Source organism: Tursiops truncatus, chromosome 1, assembly GCF_011762595.2.
Source record: "Tursiops truncatus isolate mTurTru1 chromosome 1, mTurTru1.mat.Y, whole genome shotgun sequence".
Taxonomy (NCBI): Eukaryota; Metazoa; Chordata; class Mammalia; order Artiodactyla; family Delphinidae; genus Tursiops; species Tursiops truncatus.
The window spans coordinates 161270617-161291437 of record NC_047034.1 but is presented as its reverse complement, the minus strand read 5'-3'; the positions used below and the strand labels follow the sequence as shown (position 1 = coordinate 161291437).

Here is a 20821-nt window from a genome sequence, read left to right as displayed (position 1 = left end):
ATGTTAGAATATTTGAGAATACTTGAATTTGGCATATAAATGAAGTCACTGAGTACCCGTACCTACTTGTTTAATGTAACTGTTATAATTTTTCTATGAACCAAGTATACTTAAATTGCTGGGAGCTGGCTCATCTAAAGGCATTCAGCGGAGGAAATTATTTCATCTTGCAGTTGAGCTTCCAGTGCTCACATTGGTAAAAACCTTCCAGTTGCTTTGAAAACTTTTTGCTATTGTTGGTGCCATCCATACTCTATCGTATCAGCAAATTTTATTTCCTTATAGTAGTTTTCACTATCCTATTTATTTTTTAATGAGAAAATATTAAATTGCTTTATTTATATTCATTGATATATTTCTGTATAAAGTGATGTTAAAAGTGCCCAATATAAAAGCTGAATTTGATTGTACAGCAAACAACAAATCTGGCTGTGTTAAAAAGGGCTTTATTGTCCCCCTTAGATAAGATATTTCTGGGAAAAAAAGTTGATGCCTCTGAATCATAATCTAGTTTCAACTTCTCTGATTGTTTATAAGAACCCCTTCTGGGGAAGTCAGTGGACGAGTGAATCCTGGGAAACATAGGGCTTATCATATTTGGGGCATCTGGAAGGTCTGATGGGCCAGGTTCTTACAGGATATGGTTGGGGTAATGGGCTGTTCTATATTTTCTGCTTCTAAATTCATCATGGCTAACTTTCAGCTCTCGGAAATAGGTCAAAGCAGAGTTTTCCTTTGGGTTAAAATGAAGGTCTTTAGCTGATTCAGGTAGAACAAGTAGAACATAGAAGGGAAAGCAGGAACTTCATTTGCACATGGCCCAAGTAAATCCTGTACAAAAATGAGTTTGGAGAAGACTTCCTTAGCATTGTCAGGTTAAAGGGACAATACAGTAGCAAAAGCCGTTGTGATGGTGACAGTCCTTCTTCAATGCTATCTCTCTGAGTCATACTTTTCCAGTCTGGATGAGTTGCTCTCTCTGTCTTGTATATAGTTGACCCAGGTATTTCCCATCACCATTATCCTGGGGATTTGTTGTACATCTCTCCTGTGATGTTTCTCTTGTTTCCCCTTTATCTTAGCATTTTCTGGTATTTGATAGAGCACTCCTTCTGAGAAATTACATATGGGATGTAATCTTTTTGAGACATTACATGTTTGAAAATGTGTTTATTGTACTGTAGTATTTGGCTGTTAGTTTGGTTGGGTATAGAATTTTAGGCTTGAAATGATTTGCCTTCATAATTTTGAAGGCATTGCTCCATTGTCTTCTAGCTTTTAATGTTGGCTATTGAGAAGGTCAAAGCCATTCTGATTTGTGATGCTTTGTATGATCTCCCCTCTCTCTTGCCCTGTGTGGAATTAGGCTAGTAGAATCTTTTACCCTCCTTCCTTCCCTTCCTCCCTCCCTCCCTCCCTCCCTCCTTTTCTTTTTCTCTCTTTCTTTAGTGTTCTGAGATTCACAGTGATGCATCTTTTTAAAAAAAATTATTTATTTATTCATTTATTTAATTTTTTGGCTGCATTGGGTCTTCGCTGCTGCACACAGGTTTTCTCTAGTTGCTGAGAGGGGGGGCTACTCTTTGTTGTGGTGCACAGGCCTCTCTCATTGTGGTGGCTTCTCTTGTTGCAGAGCACAGGCTCTAGGCGTGCGGGCTTTAGTAGTTGCAGCACGTGGGCTCAGTAGTTGCAGCTCGCAGGCTCTAGAGCACAGGCTCAGTAGTTGTGGCTCACAGGCTTAGCTGCTCCACAGCATATGGAATCTTCCTGGACCAGGGCTCGAACCCCTGTCCCCTGTATTGGCAGGCGGATTCTCAACCACTGCGCCACCAGGGAAGTCCCCAGGGAAGTCCCCCAAAACTTTTTATCTTTTTGAACAAAGAACTGTTCCAGGTGCCTTTTATAGTCTTCCAGGGAATTGAAATTTTTTCCACTAAGAGAATTTTGTAAAGACCTAAATAAATGGAAATCCAAAGGTGCAATGTCTGATGAATATGGTGGATGAATCAGAACTTCCCAGCCAAGCTGTAACAGTTTTTGCCTGGTCATCAAAGAAACATGCGGTCTTGCATTATCCTGATGGAAGATTATGCATTTTCTGTTGACTAATTCTGGATGCTTTTTGTTGAGTGCTGCTTTCAGTTGGTCTAATTGGGAGCAGTACTTGTTGGAATTAATTGTTTCGTTTTCCGGAAGGAGCTCCCAATAGAGAACTCCCTTCCAATCCCGCCATATACACAACATCCCCTTCTTTGGGTGAAGACCAGCCTTTGGTGTGGTTGTTGGTGGTTCATTTCACTTGCTCCACGATCTCTTCCTTTCCATATTATTGTACAGTGTCCACTTTTCATCGTCCATCACAATTTGTTTTAAAAACAGAACGTTTTCATTACGTTTAAGTAGAGAATTGCATGTGGAAATACGGTCAAGAGGGTTTTTTTTTTTGCTTAACTTATGTGGAACCCAAACATCAAAGTGATTAACATAACCAAGTTGGTGCAAATGATTTTCAGTGCTTGATTTGAATATTTTGAGTATGTCAGCTGTCTCCCTCGTGGTATAGCGTTGATTGTTCTCAGTTAATGTCTCGATTTGTTCGCTATCAACTTCAACTGGTCTACCAGCCCATGGAGCATCGTCCAGCAAGAAACCTCTAGCATGAAACTACTTTTGACACATTCGGTCAGTCACAGAACCTTCTCCATACACTGCACAAATCTTTTTTTGCGTTTCAGTTGCATTTTTACCTCTCTTGAAATAATAAAGCATAATATGCCGAAAATGTTGCTTTTTTTCCTTCCATTTTCAATATTAAAATGTCATACAAAAATTCACCAATTTTGATAAGTCTTTTTTTAAATGCATGTTGATACGACAGCTGTCACATATAATCTAACAAAATTGTTTCAAATGAAGTTGAAGACAACTAAGTGCTACCAGAGCCATCTTTTTTTTTTTTTTTTTTTTTTTTTTTTTGCGGTACGCGGGCCTCTCACTGCTGTGGCCTCTCCCGTTGCGGAGCACAGGCTCCGGATGCGCAGGCTCAGCGGCCATGGCTCACGGGCCCAGCCGCTCGGCGGCATGTGGGATCTTCCCGGACCGGGGCACGAACCCGTGTCCCCTGCATCGGCAGGCGGACTCTCAACCACTGCGCCACCAGGGAAGCCCTACCAGAGCCATCTTAACGGAAAAAACAAAATGAACCTTTTGGCTAACCCAATAGTTGCTTCCTAGATTTTATTCCTGCTTGGAATAAGTTATTTATGAATGAATCAAGGATTTTTTTCTGGAGGATTCCAGAATCCCACTTTGTTTCCCCTTCCAGTCACTACCGCCAGCCCCCAACAATCAGTACTCCTACCTCAGGCCCTGTCAAAAGTAACAGATGTCTTCCTGACATCTATCACCATCAATTAGTTTTGCCTGTTTTTAAACTTTACGTAAGCGAAACCATACAGTATGTGCTCTTAGGTCTGGCTTCTTTTGTTTTGTTTAATATCATGTTTTTGAGTATCATCCATGTTGTGGCGAGTAGCAGTAGTTCATCCATTCTTGCTGCTGTATAATAGTTCATTGTTTGACTACACCACACTTTATGCATTCTACTGTTGATGGACATTTGGCTTGTTTACAGTTTGTGGCTTTTATGAATGCTGCTCCTGGGAACATTCTCATACATGTCTTTTAGTGCATATCTTGTCATATTCATTTCCGTTGGATTCCCAGAAGTGAAATTGCTGGGTTGTGGATGACACATATATGATCAGCTTTAGTAGATACTATCAGTTTTCCAAAGTGGTGCTACCAGTTCACACTCCCACCAGCACTAAGGGTTGCAGCTGTGCCACAGTCTCACCAGCACTTGGTATAACTCACTGCATTTTGATTTCTGCTCTTACCACTCTGCTGAACTGCCCTTGCCAAGATAAATCTGACAGTTTTTCATCTTCATGTTCCTTGTCCATTTTGCAGCATTGACGAGCTTGCCTATCCATCCTTGAAATGTTCTATTCCTTTGGATTCTGTGATACCAGTCTCTCCTGTTTTCCTCCTACCACTTGGTCACTTCTTCTCAGTTTACTTCTCAGCTCTTTATCCTCTCTTCATCCCTTAACTGTAAATGTTCCCCAAGGTTTATCTTTAGTTTCTTTCTTTTAACTCTATTATATGCTCCCTGGATTATTTTTATCTACTTTCATGGCTTCATTTGCCACCTATATGGGGCAAGTGCCCAAATTTATATCTCTGGTTAAAATCACTCTTCTGAGTGCCAGACCTGCTTATCCAGCTATCTACTGAAATATTCTACTTGGATTTCCAAAGACACCTTGAATGTGTATCTATATAAATATACCATAATTTATTTATTCTATTGTTGATGGACATTTGGGTTGTTTTCAGTTTTTTGCTATTGTTTTCTTCTTCATGAAAATTTATTCCTTTTCCTACATTTTCTGTTTCAGTGAATAGTACCACATCTACCCAGTTGCCCAAGCCAGCAACTTAGGAACTTTTGTTTACTACTATACTTTACACCTCTCATCATCAGCCCACCCTATTTACTCAGTCACAAATCCTGACTATTATCATTCTCAACAACAGCTTCTTATTTGGTCTCCCTGTCTACCTCAAATTTGTGTCACTCTTATTTTAAATCCTTCAGTGATTCTCCCTTGCCTGTAACTTGATGAAGTCCAAGTTTCTTAGCATGGAATACTATGGCCTCTATGATCTGGCCCTTACTGTTCTTTTTCATTTTACATCTCTCCTCTTCACTTCTGTGCTCCAGCTTTGCTGAACTACATTCAGCAACTCAGATGTATCATGTTCTCTTTATATACCCTGTGCCTTTCTAATTACTTCCACTTCTTTTTTTGCCTGGCTAACTCTTATTTGTTCTTCAACCCTAAATTAGATCTCCCAAACATTCTTTTTTTTTTTACCTTTTTTTTCCCCAAAAACATTCTTTTGAGAAACATTTCCTAACTGCCTCTAAGAAAAGACAAATTGTTCACTACTCAGCTCTTCCTTTAGACTGACAGCTCCTTGAGGACAAGCACTATTTTTATTTTTATTTTTATTTTTTTTGTGCGGTACGCGGACCTCTCACTGTTGTGGCCTCTCCCGTTGCGGAGCACAGGCTCCGGACGCGCAGGCTCAGCAACCATGGCTCACGGGCCCAGCCGCTCCGCAGCATGTGGGATCGTCCCGGACCGGGGCACGAACCCGTGTCCCCTGCATCGGCAGGCGGACTCTCAACCACTGCGCCACCAGGGAAGCCCCTACGAGCACTATTTTTAAATCCTTTTTTGTAACTTTGGTGCCTAGCACGTGGAGGCATTCCTAAATACTTGTTGGCTAAATAAAATGCTCTGAATTGAATAATTTAAATTGAGCATAAAGTACCTATTGTTATGCACACTGATTTTTTATTGTCTTGTACACACTTTTTGATTTTGACTTTGATTTGGAGGTCTAGATACTGAAGAAATAATACTTTGTTCTCTAAGGTACCTTATACCTTGGAGTCCCATGTGATTGGCACAAATCTGGATTTGCCCCCTCTATGTCAGATTGGTGGGAATTCTAGCCTTAGAGTCATAGAATGGCTCATGCAATCCCTGTAAGAAACTTGTCAGCTTCAGGCTACTTTGGGAGATTTCTCTTAAAAATAGGGAAAATATGGAGTCACCTCACTCTGTAGGGGAAGTGTTCATTCCACAGTGATAGAAAGTAGTCTTTGTTAAGAGTTCTGGATTGCAAGGTTCTCAGAGGTTCCACAAAACTTATCAGTTGGCGCTTTTAAAGTCCTCTTTTGCCTTTGGACCTATAACAACTTAAAGTTCTTTAGTCTTAATGAGCGAGGAAGGAGAAACACCCAGGTTACCCCCTGCCCTTTCTGACAGGACTTAAGCAAGTATGTACTTAGTTTTTATACTTTAGAATAATTTTGTATTAAGTGATATTTTTAAAAACATACATTTCTTAATCATCTGTGTTAATTGCAGGGGCAGGGAAGAGAAAAGGAAACTTGTCCTCACTCTTTGCTTATTATCTGTTGTGGTGACTATCTTTATATAATGGTTAGTGTAATATATAATCAAATGTAAGATTGTGGTGTTCAGGCCCACTCCTTGGGTAGGGCAAATGGGATGGTCATCTTGAACTTTGCCCTTGTTGGTACAGGGTGAGGAGTAATCCCCCCTTACTCTTCTTTTCTAAATACGACTAAAATTCAATTTTCAACATTTTGGAAGGGGGAATGGGGTGGGGGGATTGGGAGCAGGCATGAAAGGGGCTCCTGGGGTGCTGGTAATGTTATACTTATATGTTCACTTTGATAATTTATTGATCTATACATATGTTTTATGTACTTTTCTGTATATGTCTTATGTCAATAAAAATCTTTTAGACAATTCAATTTAGAAATTTCTGTCTTTAAACATTTCTCTAGGAGCCTATGAAAGATGTTAATGGTGAGGCTCTTTTTAAGTGCCATTAGTTTTGCATGGTCCGCTATGGGTTGAGGAACCTTGCCCTTGTGGTGTGCAAATTTTAAGTGGGGTTGGAGAATGGTGAAGGTAGAAATTAGTGTGGGCAAGAGTAGTCAGGAAAAACAAAATAGTTATTCATTCAGTAAACATTAACTGAGCATGAACCATCTACCAGGTGCTGTGCTGACACAGAAAACTTGAATGAGACTGGAGGTCAGAGTTGGAGGGAAAAATAAGATCTAGGTTATAGATCAATAATCCTGGTTATAGATCTCTATTTGTCTTTACAGAATAATAAAAATGGCAAGTGCTTATTTAGCATTTCTTGTTTGCTGAAGCTTTACATATATTACCTTTTAATCTTCACAGTAACCCTGAGATAGGCCCTACTGCTAATATCTCATTTTATTTCCTCTAATAGATGAGGAAACTGAAGTACAAAGATGCTTAAAGTCACTCACCTAGGAAGTAGTAGAGCTAGGATTCAAGCCCAACTGTCTGGTTCCCTGTTTCTCTGTTCAAAATTACTGTGCTATGTGAAACTAATGCAAAAAATATTGGAAATGTAGGTTGACCTGGAGACACTATTGGAGATGGTCAGTAATCCTGCTTCTGATACTCTGTGGTTTATGTATTTTGGAGCTCTGTGTGAATGCCTTTTCTTCTTTTTACAGACATGGCTGGATTCTGCCAAAGAAATAAAAAAGCAGGTTCGTGGTAAGTGAATATAACCCTTTTTCTAGCTCTTTCTTTTTTTTAGTAGGTCAGAGGATTTCCAACCTTTTTCTGGCTGTGAGTCACTTTAGAATTCTGACTATGGTAGATGGCTTTGAAATTAAGATAAAGCCTTCCTTTGGAAGGTAGAGATTCCATAATAGAAAGATACAGCAGAGGTAGACACTATTGAGATGTAGGTCAGATCTTGATGATTTTTTTTTACAACTAGGCAAAGTGGGGGAAGATAGGAATGATTGAGAGAAACAGAAGGTGGAAACAAACAAAGAATAGAAGAGAAAAGGATATGGGAGTCAGTTCTCACAATGGTAGTGATTGAAACTGTAGTAGCTTACGATTGGGAGTTTGCTGCCTGATCCTGTTCCATTTAAATTGTTCTGGACTATTGAGTTCTAACCTTCTCCATGTTTTCTTCTCTATAGTTCTTTTTTGTCCCTTTTCAACCGTCTTCTTCCAAATTGAAGTATGTAAGGAACTGTGTAAGGAAAAAAAAGAATAGAAGAAATTCCTTGCCAGTGACCCTTCTGTCATTGTGGCTTTCTCTTAGCTCCAAGCCCTCTGGCATATATTACTGCTGAACACCCTGCTCAGACTGGTGTCCTGGGATAGATTTTTCTAGGTTGATAAAAGTCTAGATTAGTATTTTGTAGCCTCAGGCCCAATGGGCTAAAGGGTAGAGACTTTACCCACCCCACCCCCACCCCCCCAGTTATGACTAGATGTCCTTTTAGTTTAGTTTATTTTTGAGGAAACTTGTAGGAACTGCAGTAGATGTTATTCATCATGATTAGTAAGTTTTAACTGTATCACCTGAAAAGAAGTTTTGTTTTTCATTTGTTTCTTAAAAGAAAACACTTTTGTTATGGTGAAATGTTTTCTTTTAGACCCTATTTATTTATATTTCTTAAGATAGAGAAACAAAATACTACTTTGGCCTGACAACTCTCCATATTTGCTCTCTGCCTATAAAATCTTGTTTTAAAATGCAAATCAGAGTAAAAAGTATTCAGAATATTTGAGACATGACAACAAAAAACATGATTCCAAGCCCCTTTCAATGAAGATACTTTTAATATTCAATATTACTCAGGAATAAATGATTGTACAAGAAGACTCTTTAGGAAGAGAAGTTAAAACAGAGTTTATGATGAGTGGAGAAGACTATCTAGTAGATTATCTTTCAGGCTACTGAGAAAAAAAAACTCTCGCTAAGAAAAATAACTTAGGTGTTTGTCATTTAAAAAAAATTTACAAAATAATAAAACCTCTTCCTTCAACATGGGAAAGAAAAACCGTGTCTGTAACACAAACTTTAACATCAAAATGTAAATATTTCATTGAGCCAAAGAGAAGGTTGACATTTATCTATTGCAAAGATTTTGGTTTTTTAAAAATAGTTTTCACGGGCTTCCCTGGTGGTGCAGTGGTTAAGAAGCCGCCTGCCAATGCAGGGGACACGGGTTCGAGCCCTGGTCCGGGAAGATCCCACATGCTGTGGAGCAACTAACCCCGTGTGCCACAACTACTGAGCCTGCACTCTAGAGTCCACGAGCCACAACTGCTGAGCCCGTGTGCCGCAACTACTAAAGCCTGCGCACCTAGAGCCCGTGCTCCGCAATGAGAAGCCTCTGCAATGAGAAGCCTGTGCGCCGCAACTAGAGAAAGCCTGTGCACAGCAACAAAGACCCAACAGAGCCAAAATTAAAAATAAATAAAATAAATAAATTTATTTTTAAAAAAGCCCTTGAGTTTAAAAAGAAATAGTTTTCATCATACAAGTAATATATACCCATTGTGAAAAATTTAAGCATTATGAAAATATATCATGAAGCAAATAAAAAGCCTGTAAATCCTATCCTCCAGATATAATCACTGTTAAATTGGTATGATCTGTAAGATTTTTTCTAGGCATATATAAATTTTGTTTTTCAAAAATACAATTATGTTATACATTGTTATATATTGTATCTTCTGTATATTATGTCATATGTAGTTTTAAAATTTTTAAAATAGGTGATATAAATATGAGGTATAAAATTAAAAGATACAGATGAATATAATACAAGGTCAATCTTCCTTCTTCCCCTGTCCTTTAACTAATTTCTTGTGTTCTGTCCAGAGGTGTTCTGAGTGTATATAGACATACATTTTAATATAAATATGTATTTAATGCATACGTTATATTTTATATATAATATACTTTATAAATATATTTTAATATAAATATGTATGTTCTGTATGTATTTAATATACATATGCAATCTTTAACATAATTTGTATACTCTTTATATTAACATGTATCAATTTATTTCATTTGTTAAAAATTTTTTTTTAATGATTATAAAGTTGTATCACTGTATATATATATATATATATATATATATAATATATATATATATATATATAGAGAGAGAGAGAGAGAGAGAGAGAGAGAGAGAGGGAGAGCCAATCTTACTGATGGATATTTTGGGTTGCAGTAAACATGTATTGAATATATATGTATATGTGCACTTAGATGTATCTGTAGTAAATTGCTAGAAGTAGAATAAAAAAGTATGAATGTTTAAATTTGTAATAGATATTCACCAGCAAGATTTTTTCCATATTTCAAAAAATATAGAAAAGAATGGAGGCTAATATAACAAATACCCATGTACCCATCACCCAGAATTAACATGTGTTAACTTTTACATTTAAAATAGAATAGTACAGGTAAGGTTTATCTCTTTTGTTTTCCTCCTAGTCCCATCCCTTTCTCTCCCTATCCGTAGAAATCTATTTTCATGAATTTGAGGTGAGTCAATCCATGTTTTTATATTTTTCCTTCATATATCCATACCCATGTACAATAGATAGTATTGCTTCGCCTGTATTTTTGAAATTTCCCTCAGACCTAACAATCCATTTGAAGCTTCTTCTAAGGTTTATCAGTCTCTCTCCCTTCTCCCAGCTTAATATTTAGCTTTGTTTAACTTCCTTGGTTCTGAATAAGAGAGATCTCCCCTGCTAAGTCAGGCTAGCAACTTCCACCTCCTTCTGGAATAGTACAGAGCAAAAGCAAGAAATCCTTATACCTTCTGAAAAATACTGATACATAAAATAACACAAACTGTGTTTAAGAAATTCTATAGCCCAGGATATGCCCCTTCTAAATGTATCCTCCTCTCCTTCCCCTGCAGAAGTCACCACTGCCCTGAATTTTGTGTTAATGATTCCATTGTATTTTTTAATGTTTTTAAAAAATTACCTAATGTATGAATGTATACCTAAAAATATTGTTTTACCTTTTTGGACATCATATAGATTGAATTATATAACAGTTAATCATTCGTGACTAGCTTTTCTTATAAACATGATTTTGGAATTCATCTCAGTTGAAAAGAAAATTTCACAGTGATATCCTCTGAGTTTTTTCTTTTCTTTTTCTTTTATTTTTGGCTGCACCGTGTGGCTTGTAGGATCCTAGTTTCCCCACCAGGGACTGAAGCCGGGCCCTGGCAGTGCAAGCGCCAAGTCCTAACCACTGGACTGCCAGGGAATTCCTCCTCTGACCTTTTTCTCTTGTATTCTGTTTCATTTTTTAAAATGCTGATTTTGACCCATTAAACTGATTTCACAATGGATCATGATCCACAGTTTAAAAAACCCCACCAGGACTTCCCTGATGGTGCAGTGGTTAAGAATCTGCCTGCCAATGCAGGGGACACAGGTTCGAGCCCTGGTCCAGGAATATTCCACATGCCTTGGAGCAACTAAGCCTGTGTGCCACAGCTCTAGAGCCTGTGAGCCACAACTACTGAGTCTGAATGCCACAACTACCGAAGCCCGGGCGCCTAGAGCCTGTGCTCTGCAACAAGAGAAGCCCCCGCTTGCCGCAACTAGAGAAAGCCCGCGCACAGCAACGAAGACCCAACGCAGCTAAAAATAAATTAATTAAAAAAACCCCCACTGATTTAGGCTTAAAGTGGAATTGCTAGATTATAGAGTATGTTTATTTTTAGTTTTACCAGATATAGCCAAATTGCTCTCCTTTAAATTGATTGTAATAGTTTACATCCCCATAGTATCTCATACATCCCCAATAGTGTATGAGATAGTTCCTGTTTTCCTGTGTACCCAGAAGGCAGGAATTTTTTTTCAATTATTAATTTTAAAAATGTTTGGACACAATTTCAGACTTAAAAGTTGAAAGAATGGTACAAAGAATTCCTGGGTACCCTTCACCCAGATTCCTCAGATGTTAATATTTTACTATTTTATCTTTTCTCTTTATCTACACACACACACACACACACACACACACACACACACACACACACACACACAACCTTTTTTCTGAACCATTTAATAGTAAGTTGCATCGTAGCAGCGCCATTCACAATAGCCACTTTTTTCTACCCCCAACTTTCACAGTTGCTTTCTATATGCGCTGTTCTTTGCCTTGATTTTTTTTCCCACGTAACAGTATATAGTGGCAGTGTATCTTTTCTTGCTAAATAAATACATTTAGGTTGTTTCCAGACATTTGCTATTACAAACAATATCTTATACCTGTATCATTTGACCACGTTTAAGTGTATGTTTAGATACATTTATGAAAGTGGAATTGCTAGGTGAAAGAGTATATACATTTTATGTTTTGATAGATATTCTCAATTGTTCTCCATAGTGTTGTACCAGTTTACAGTCACATCAGCAACAGAAGAAAGTGCTTATTTTCCCCACCAATCGTGGGTGTTATCAAGCTTTTTATATCAGTTAGCTCAAAGAGAAAAAAAAAATCACACTTTGTAAACTGTTGTTGATTTTCTTTCTTTAATGCTAGTCTTCCTATACTATTAAAAAATTGCCATTTATATATGTTATGAAATAACTGAATTTGTGTTTAAAGTTCTTAAATGCTGAATTCACATTTATTGAACATTCTTTTAGCTGTCTTGTTTCCCATATTGATTTGCTCTAGCCAGTACATTTTTAAAAATAAATTTATTTATTTATAGCTATGTTGGGTCTTCATGCTGCGCGTGGGCTTTCTCTAGTTGCAGCGAGCAGGGGCTACTCTTCGTTGTGGTGTGCAGCCTTCTCATTGCGGTGGCTTCTCTTGTTGTGGAGCATGGGCTCTAGGCGTGTGGGCTTCAGTAGTTGTGGCTCATGGGCTCTAGAGCACAGGCTCAGTAGTTGTGGTGCACACGGGCTTCATTGCTCTGTGGCATGTGGGATCGTCCTGGACCAGGGCTTGAACCTGTGTCCCCTGCACTGGCAGGTGGATTCTTAACCACTGTGCCACCAGGGAAGCCCTTTAGCCAATACATTTTTTATAGGTAGCATAGAAGTCATCTTTTTTTAATGTCTATATGGGAATTATAAGTTAACAATGATTAGATTATTAACATATCATAATCATAACAACAGATGGTATTTTACAGTATTTGAACTGTAAATATTGCCTCCCCATTCCCTTACCCTTTTATGAGAAACAATTATGGGGTTGGTTTCCTAAGTTCCATTTAAAGTTTCTGGGATGTGAAACATTAGAAGTGAGTTAATGGTAAACATTAGGATTGAGTAGATTTGAGACAAGTTTGTTTTATTGTCTGGAATTTGCCTTTTAGTTCAAATTTTGAAGGAAAATATCAACCATTTCCAAGGGACTCCTGTATTAAATATTTTAGCATGCTTAAAACTGCATATTCATTAAGACATTTAAACTATTTCAAATTTTAATTTGCATATGGTCATTGGCAGCCAATAGCAATAAAAATGATATTTGGAGATGAAATGCTGTGAATGCAAAACAGAACAATGTTTGAAACACAGATGTTTGTTATAGGATAGTAGAGTCCAATGGTTAAAAGCATGGGATTTGGGGTAAGAGAACCCTGGATTCACTAGCTATGTATTTTCTTAAGCCTCTGTTTCTTCATAAATAAAATGAACTAATAGTAGCACCTACCTGTATGTAAGAGGGCTAGCTTAGTACCTGGCATGCAATAAGTACTGAACAAAATGTATCTCTTAGCATCATAACCAATCATACTTATTTCTTTTTTTTTTTTTTTTTTTTTTTGCGGTATGTGGGCCTCTCACTGTTGCGGCCTCTCCCGTTGCGGAGCACAGGCTCCGGACGCGCAGGCTCAGTGGTCACGGCTCACAGGCCTAGCTGCTCCGCGGCATGTGGGATCTTCCCGGACCGGGGCACGAACCTGTGTCCCCTGTATCAGCAGGCGGACTCTCAACCACTGCGCCACCAGGGAAGCCCAATCATAACTTATTTATAACTGAGACCAGGCCCTACTCTTTGGGAAACTAACAGTCATGTTAGAAAAACCTTGAAGGGGTAGCACTTAGCTGGAAGAATTGAAGTGCATTCTCCACTTAACTTTTACTCACAATCTCTGATTTTCATTGTAGATAAAAAATATGAAACACTTGTATGAGTCTTAGGATTAAATTCTTGTAGTTTTCATACCTAAAATATTTTCATTAGAGCTATAGTTTCTAAGAGCCACCTATATTGCCTCTTCCTTCTTATTTCTAAAATAATCTCCTAATCTCACCCATATTCTCACCCATATTAATGGGAAGAATGCTTTTGTTTATTTGAGATAATGTTGAGAGATGTCACAAATAAATAATGCCAACACCAAAAGAAAACATCCATGGATCACTTTGAATGACCTCTGAGGACCCAGAGTGGTATATAGATCACATTTTGAAAACCATTGCTACAAACATGTTCACCTATAGGATGGTTTCCTTTATGTTATTTTGCTTATAATGTTTTATAAACAAAACTATTAAGTCGGGTAAAAAAAATGAGATACTCTTAGATGGTGTCTAAACAACTTTCTTCTTTTTCTTTTTTAAATAAAAATACTATTTCACCCACAAAGCATGAAAGTATTAGGACACTTCAAGAAAAAAAAGATTTTTTTGAATATTTTCAGGTATTTCTAACAACCAGAAACTTAGGCATAAGCATACAATTCTTTTGTGTTTATTTTTACAGGTGTCCCTTGGAATTTCACATTTAATGTAAAGTTTTATCCACCTGACCCAGCACAGTTAACAGAAGATATAACAAGGTAAATAATTTATTAATAGTTAAATATGTAATAAGTAATCTCATTATCATAAGCTCTGGGAATTTCTCCATTCAGAATTGAAGAAAAATGATGAGCTATTAAACCTAAGATAAAAAGTTTCTGGTCACTTCAAGGCAGGCTTGCAAATAAGTGATCCTAAAAGCCTCAAATATCTGTGACTCGCCTGGAGAAAATTGGTAGGGAATTAACCTTGCTTATCATGGGTATTGTGCCGTGCTGTGGACAGGGAACCTATAAACCATACTGTCCTCCAAAGGACAAGAGACAAATATAGTGGCAAAACAGCTCTGCCGTTTTTTTTGTTTGTTTTAAATACTCCTCTCACACCATGCTGTTCCTTAAGGGATCAAAAAAACTAAAGTCTCAGTGTTACTATTTTTTTCTTCCTAGTCCCCTCTTAAATTGTATAATTAGGTACGTGAACTGAACATTCCTCAGTAATTTTTTTTTTTTTTTTTTTTTTGCGGTACGCGGGCCTCTCACTGTTGTGGCCTCTCCCGTTGCGGAGCACAGGCTCCAGACGCGCAGGCTCAGCGGCCACGGCTCACGGGCCCAGCCGCTCCGCGGCATGCGGGATCCTCCCGGACCGGGGCACGAACCCGTGTCCCCTGCACTGGCAGGCGGACTCTCCACCACTGCGCCACCAGGGAAGCCCCCTCAGTAATTTTTGAGCCCACTTAATTTATGAAATAAATCTTGTACTGTTTAAAAATAGCTTACTGATTCCTTTTTAAGAAAGTGGCCTTTATTGGATTCTATATAAATACTGAATATTAGCAAAAAAGCAAAAAGGAAAAACAGTATATAGTAAAGAATACTACTCTACATATGTATATCCATAGCATCTTGCATAGAGCCTTATACGTAGTATGTATTTGGCAAATGTTTGTTCAATTGAATGTTGGTTGTTGAGAAACTGCTTTCTAATTCTGATTTTGCTGTCAACTATCTGATTTCAGACAAATATACACTCTCTAGGCTTCAGTTTTCATCTCTCTCAAATAAGAATAGCATAAGACTATTAAAAGGTCTGCTTGTTAAGTACTGTGAAATGTCTGTGCCATTTGAAAAAATTATTCTTTGTCCAGTTATCCTTAGTACATTCTTGAAGTTGAGATGCAATATCTCTGCCTGAAAAAATTGTCTTGGTTATTGCTTTTTCACAGGTAATATTTGTCTCTTAGAGTTGCTAATTATTCATCTTTCTTCATTAAGGTTTATTATATATACAACAAAACAAATCCCTAAAAATCTGTACTAATTACCTACATTTTAGAAGAGTTTAAGATTCTTATGATTTGATTGGCATTGCTCTGACTTTTTAAAAAAGATGTATGTAGTGACTAATCATAGCAAAAATGATTGCTGGTGAATATGTTGTTCAGCATCTAATTATGGTCAAGTCAAAGATATGATTCTAATCAATATAGGAGTTTTCAATTTAATCATACCTCCCAGCTTTCCTGTTTGGTAAAAGAGTCTGAACTGGTTAACCCAGTCAGAACAAGGGCTAAGGAGGTCATGGCCATGGGTGTGAATACCATATGGTGTGTCTGACATATGTAGGGTCACTCAGTTTGTTGGACTTAACTGTTTCAACCCTCATCTGAATTCCCTATAGTTTAGCATACAGGTGGAATCAGTCTTACAAGATGATAGTGTGTGGAAGGCTGCATGCAATTTAAGCCCATCTTGGAGGAAAAACATACCAAAGAACGTTCATATCCTAGTGAAAATGTATCAGTAATGTCATCTTTGTATATGAAGGGCAGTATCTATGCATTTGGCAAAGCAACGTGATAGAAAAGAAAGGACCCAATTTGGGGGCCAAGCAGCCTTTATTACTATCTGACATTGAAATAGTACAATGAACAACCATATACCCTTTACCTAACTGAACAATTATTAATATTATCTCATATTTACTTAATCATTCTTTTTCTTTCTCCCTCCCTACTTCTCTCTCCCGTTTTCTTCCTTTTTCTCTCTCTGTATTTTGTTATTGTTTTTGTTGCTGACATGGTAACATCTTTTCTCTTTGGCTGTAGGTATTATTTATGTCTTCAACTTCGGCAGGACATAGTTGCAGGACGTCTGCCCTGTTCATTTGCAACGTTAGCATTATTAGGTTCTTATACCATCCAGTCTGAGCTGGGAGACTATGACCCAGAACTCCATGGTGCAGATTATGTTAGTGATTTTAAACTGGCCCCAAATCAGACCAAGGAACTTGAAGAGAAGGTCATGGAACTGCATAAGTCATACAGGTAAATATGTCTCCAGGATTTGTTCTGTGTTTACTTTGACAGTAAGTTTAAACCCTTGACCTGGGATTGATTCAGTGTTTGCCTTAGTGGGAACTGGTGCCATGGAAAGAGTCAGCTTGAGCTCAGTTCCCTCCCAATTCTTTGGGCAAATCATTTAAACCCTCTGAACCTCAGTTTTCTCATCAGAGTAATAGGTGTTGCATTGTTGGATGAAAACTACATGAGGTAATATATGTAAAGCACTAAGCACAGTACCTGGCACATAGTAGGTGCTCAATAAATGGTAGCTATTATTATTATTGCCTTACCTTTTTTTTTTTCCAGATTTTAAATGTATTATGCTGTATTAGATGCCTTGAGATCTTTAGAGCAGAGGTTCTTAACTTGGGGTCTATGTACATGGATAGACTTCAGAGGGCCCATGAAACCCCTGAAGGTATTTTTAAAAGTCCTTATTGAATTCACTAATTTTTTTTTTCATGGAAATAATTTGTTAATGTTGGGAGGTATAACACAGTGATCAGGAACAAGTTCAGACTGAGCTGGGTTGAATTCTTGGCTCTGCTTGGTCCTGGCCTGTGACCTTGGGTAATTCACTTAATCTCTCTGAGCCTCAGTTTCCTTATATGTCTGATAGAGATCATTACCTCAGAGGAAATAGGGTGAGCCATAGGATTAAAAAAGGTAATATGTGTAAAAAGTTAATACAATGTCTTACATAGTAAAAATTCAATAAATGTTAGCTAATATTAAAGTCCCAGAAAAATTTGTGTTTCTTGCTACCAAACATCCCATTGTTATTTGAGTGACTTGTTACAGCTAAATTTTGCAAGCTGCCTTAGCATATTAAGGAGACTGATCCTGGCCTTGAGTTGCTACCCTGAATTATGTTAGCATGAGTTAGGCTAGGATGCCCCAAAGGGTCATACTGCTGAGAAGTCCAGGGTGGTCTTAGTAGGCTTTTCATGGTAGGAACAAGTGTTCTGTTTGGCCGTTGAGCCATCTTATTTTCCTTAGAGTGGTTCCAATAGGATTGCATGGATTGAGATGCCTTAAATGAGAGAGTTTGAACTCAAGGTGCCCCAATTCTGGTTGCCTTATTCCCCCTGTAGGTTCCGGTCCCACAGTCATAAGAACCATAATGAGGACTTTAAAGTCTACAACCTACATAGCAATAATCTTATAACTATCACCTTACTCTCCTGAGGTCACACTGTTTCTACAGAGAACTGCTGAGGTTTGCTTTTCAAGTATGAGCATATACATTACAATGCTCTGATATCTAAGACCACTAATATATCACTTTCAACTAGTTGATGATTGTAACTTAAGCATGTTGTATTGTCCTTAAATATGTTTTTAATATACTTATTTATATTCTGATTACGATTCTAGAAATTTATATATATATATATATACATAAAATATATAATTACATACATATATATACAAAAGCAAGTAGTGGAAAGAAGCAATCAATTAAAATAATTTGATTTGTTAAAATGTCAGGATTGTAGGGAAATGTTTTTTTTCTAATAATTCAAAAATAATTTTTATTGGTAGTGTAATCTTTGAGCAATCAATAAAATGGTGAAAGAAAATATTCTGCTGCTGTGGAGCAAAACAGCAGAAAATAGTGGTATCAGATTATGATTGATACCTAACTTCTGTCTCTGACTTTTTCTTTTTTTTTTTTTGCGGTACGCGGGCCTCTCACTATTGTGGCCTCTCCTCTTGCGGAGCACAGGCTCAGCGGTCATGGCTCACGGGCCCAGCCACTCCGCAGCATGTGGGATCTTCCCGGACCAGGGCACGAACCCGTGTCTCCTGCATCGGCAGGCAGACTCTCAACCACTGCGCCACCAGGGAAACCCTTTTTTTTTTTTTTAAGGAGCCCCAGTTTATCTATCACTCAGCTTCAACAGTTATTACCCCTTGTAGCTTTCTTCAGTCATTTATTCCCCTCCATATTTTTCCCCGACAGTAGTTTAAAGCAAGTCATATCATTTCACCCATAAAAACTTAAGTATCTACCAGGATACAGACTTTAAGAACACAATACAACTATCACACCTAATAAAATTAACACTAATTCTTTAATATCTGATGATTCTTTTAATGGTTATTTGATCATAATAGAATTTCAGGTTTGGGAGGACTTTATAGTCTAAATCTCATGCAATGCTTGATTCTCCTTTTTAGCATTGTTACATAATCATCATAACATTATAAGCAGCTAATTATTGTGTGTCTGTTATTATGTGCCAGATACTATGCTAGGCACTTTATATTTAACCTTTATAATCACCCTTTGAATTAGGCCAGCTCTTTTCTTTTTTTTTATAAATTTATTTATTTTTGGCTGTGTTGGGTCTTCGATGCTGTACACCGGCTTTCTCTAGTTGCTGCGAGCGGGGGCTACTCTTTGTTGCTGCATGGGCTTCTCATTGCAGTGGCTTCTCTTTTTGTGGAGCTTGGGCTCTAGGCGCATGGGCTTCAGTAGTTGTGGCTCCCGGGCTCTAGAGCGCAGGCTCGGTGGTTGTGGCGCACGGGCTTAGTTGCTCCGTGGCATGTGGGATCTTCCTGGACCAGGCTGCGAACCCATGTCCCCTGCATTGTCAGGCAGATTCTTAACCACTGTACCACCAGGGAAGTCCCAGGCCAGCTCTTTTCATATGGTGTTGTTTTACAGACTGCCGGCAGTCTCCAAGATTCTTTTTTTTTTTCCGTGTATTTATTTATTTTTGGCTGCATTGGGTCTTCGTTGCTGTGCATGGGCTTTCTCTAGTTGTGGCGAGTGGGAGCTGCTCTTCGTTGAGGTGCGCGGGCTTTTTATTGTGTTGGCTTCTCTTGTTGTGGAGCACGGGCTCTAGGCATGCGAGCTTCAGTAGTTGTGGCGCGTCGGCTCAGTATTTGTGGCTCGCGGGCTCTAGAGTGCAGGCTCAGTAGTTGTGGCACACGGACTTAGTTGCTCTGCGGCATGTGGGATCTGCCCGGACCAGGGCTCGAACCCGTGTCCCCTGAATTGACAGGCGGATTCTTAACCACTGCGCCACCAGGGAAGCCCAGTCTCCAAGATTCTGTTAAGGGGTCCATGAGGTCAAAATTATTTTCATAATAATACTAAGATATTATTTGGCCATTTCACTGTGTTGAAATGGTGGAGCACAAATCAAAGCAATGGCACCAGACTGTACTACTAGTCATTATATGCTTCACCAACATTCACTTTTATTTTTATTTATTTATTTATTTAAAATTTCCATTGTAGCCCTTTTTAAAAATTGGCTTTATTTATTTATTTATTTATTTTTCTTATTTTTGGCTGCATTGGGTCTTCATTGCTGCGGATTCTTAACCACTGTGCCACCAGGGAAGTCCCACACTTTTACTTTTTAACTTGCAGTTAAAAATTAAAAAGTAAAATAAAATATTTTTAAACCTACCAATTCACTTAAAAATTTTCATGATGAAGCAGTAAAGAGTATTGATTTTATTAAATCTGAAATACATCCTGTTTAATATTCTGTGTGATTTAATGGGAAGTACACAGAAAGCACTTCTGCTGCATACTGAGGTACTCGTCTTGAAGAAAAGCACGTGTGTAATTGTTTTGAGTTCTCAGCTGCATTAGCCAGTTTTTTAATGCAACTCCTTTTTTACTTGAAAAAGTGACTGATTATTCAGACTTGGTTATTTGGCATACATTTCCTCAAAAGTGAAATGAGCCAGTCCTTTAAGGATTGGTAAATGACTGATAGTATTTGTTGCTAATGACAAAATTCAAGCTTTCAGATGAAAATTAGAATTTTGGAAAATTTGTATTTGCCATCATGATCTTGACAGGTTCCAAATACTTAAACGACTTTTCTGATGAAGTTGGTGATTATTTTAATGAATGTGATTCTTTTCTTTTAATATCATACAATGAAATGTGTCAACATTTGGAAAACTTGCATTACTCAGCCAACCAGTATTTTTCAGATATGAAATGCATGATGTTACAAAATCATGCATCTGTATAAAAGACCCATTCAAAATGCAAGATAGACCAATGGATTTTAATGTAATATGGTACAAAAAGTTCACTGATATGTTTTCAGATTGAATACAGAAGCAGGTAGGAAAATCTAGCTATCTTCTAAGCCACACATTAAATAAAATTTGTAGGGCTTCCCTGGTGGCGCAGTGGTTGAGAGTCCGCCTGCTGATGCAGGGG

The 20821-nt window shown here is 37.9% G+C and overlaps 1 protein-coding gene across 34 annotated transcripts in view; it reads left to right on the top strand.

The window, feature by feature from the left end:
- The window catches only part of EPB41 (erythrocyte membrane protein band 4.1), a 204173-nt gene that overhangs the window by 87548 nt on the left and 95804 nt on the right, over positions 1 to 20821 (top strand). For 33 of the 34 annotated variants that reach the window (XR_012326438.1, XM_073793231.1, XM_073793218.1 and 30 more), the window contains 3 exons: positions 7169 to 7211; positions 14239 to 14314; positions 16384 to 16602. Coding sequence is in view for 33 of the 34 variants with exons in the window: in XM_073793231.1 (XP_073649332.1) it covers positions 7169 to 7211; positions 14239 to 14314; positions 16384 to 16602 (338 nt within the window). In the remaining variant the exon portion in view is untranslated. The remainder of the gene's footprint in view (positions 1 to 7168; positions 7212 to 14238; positions 14315 to 16383; positions 16603 to 20821) is intronic. The other variant, XM_073793222.1, reaches the window with a different exon arrangement.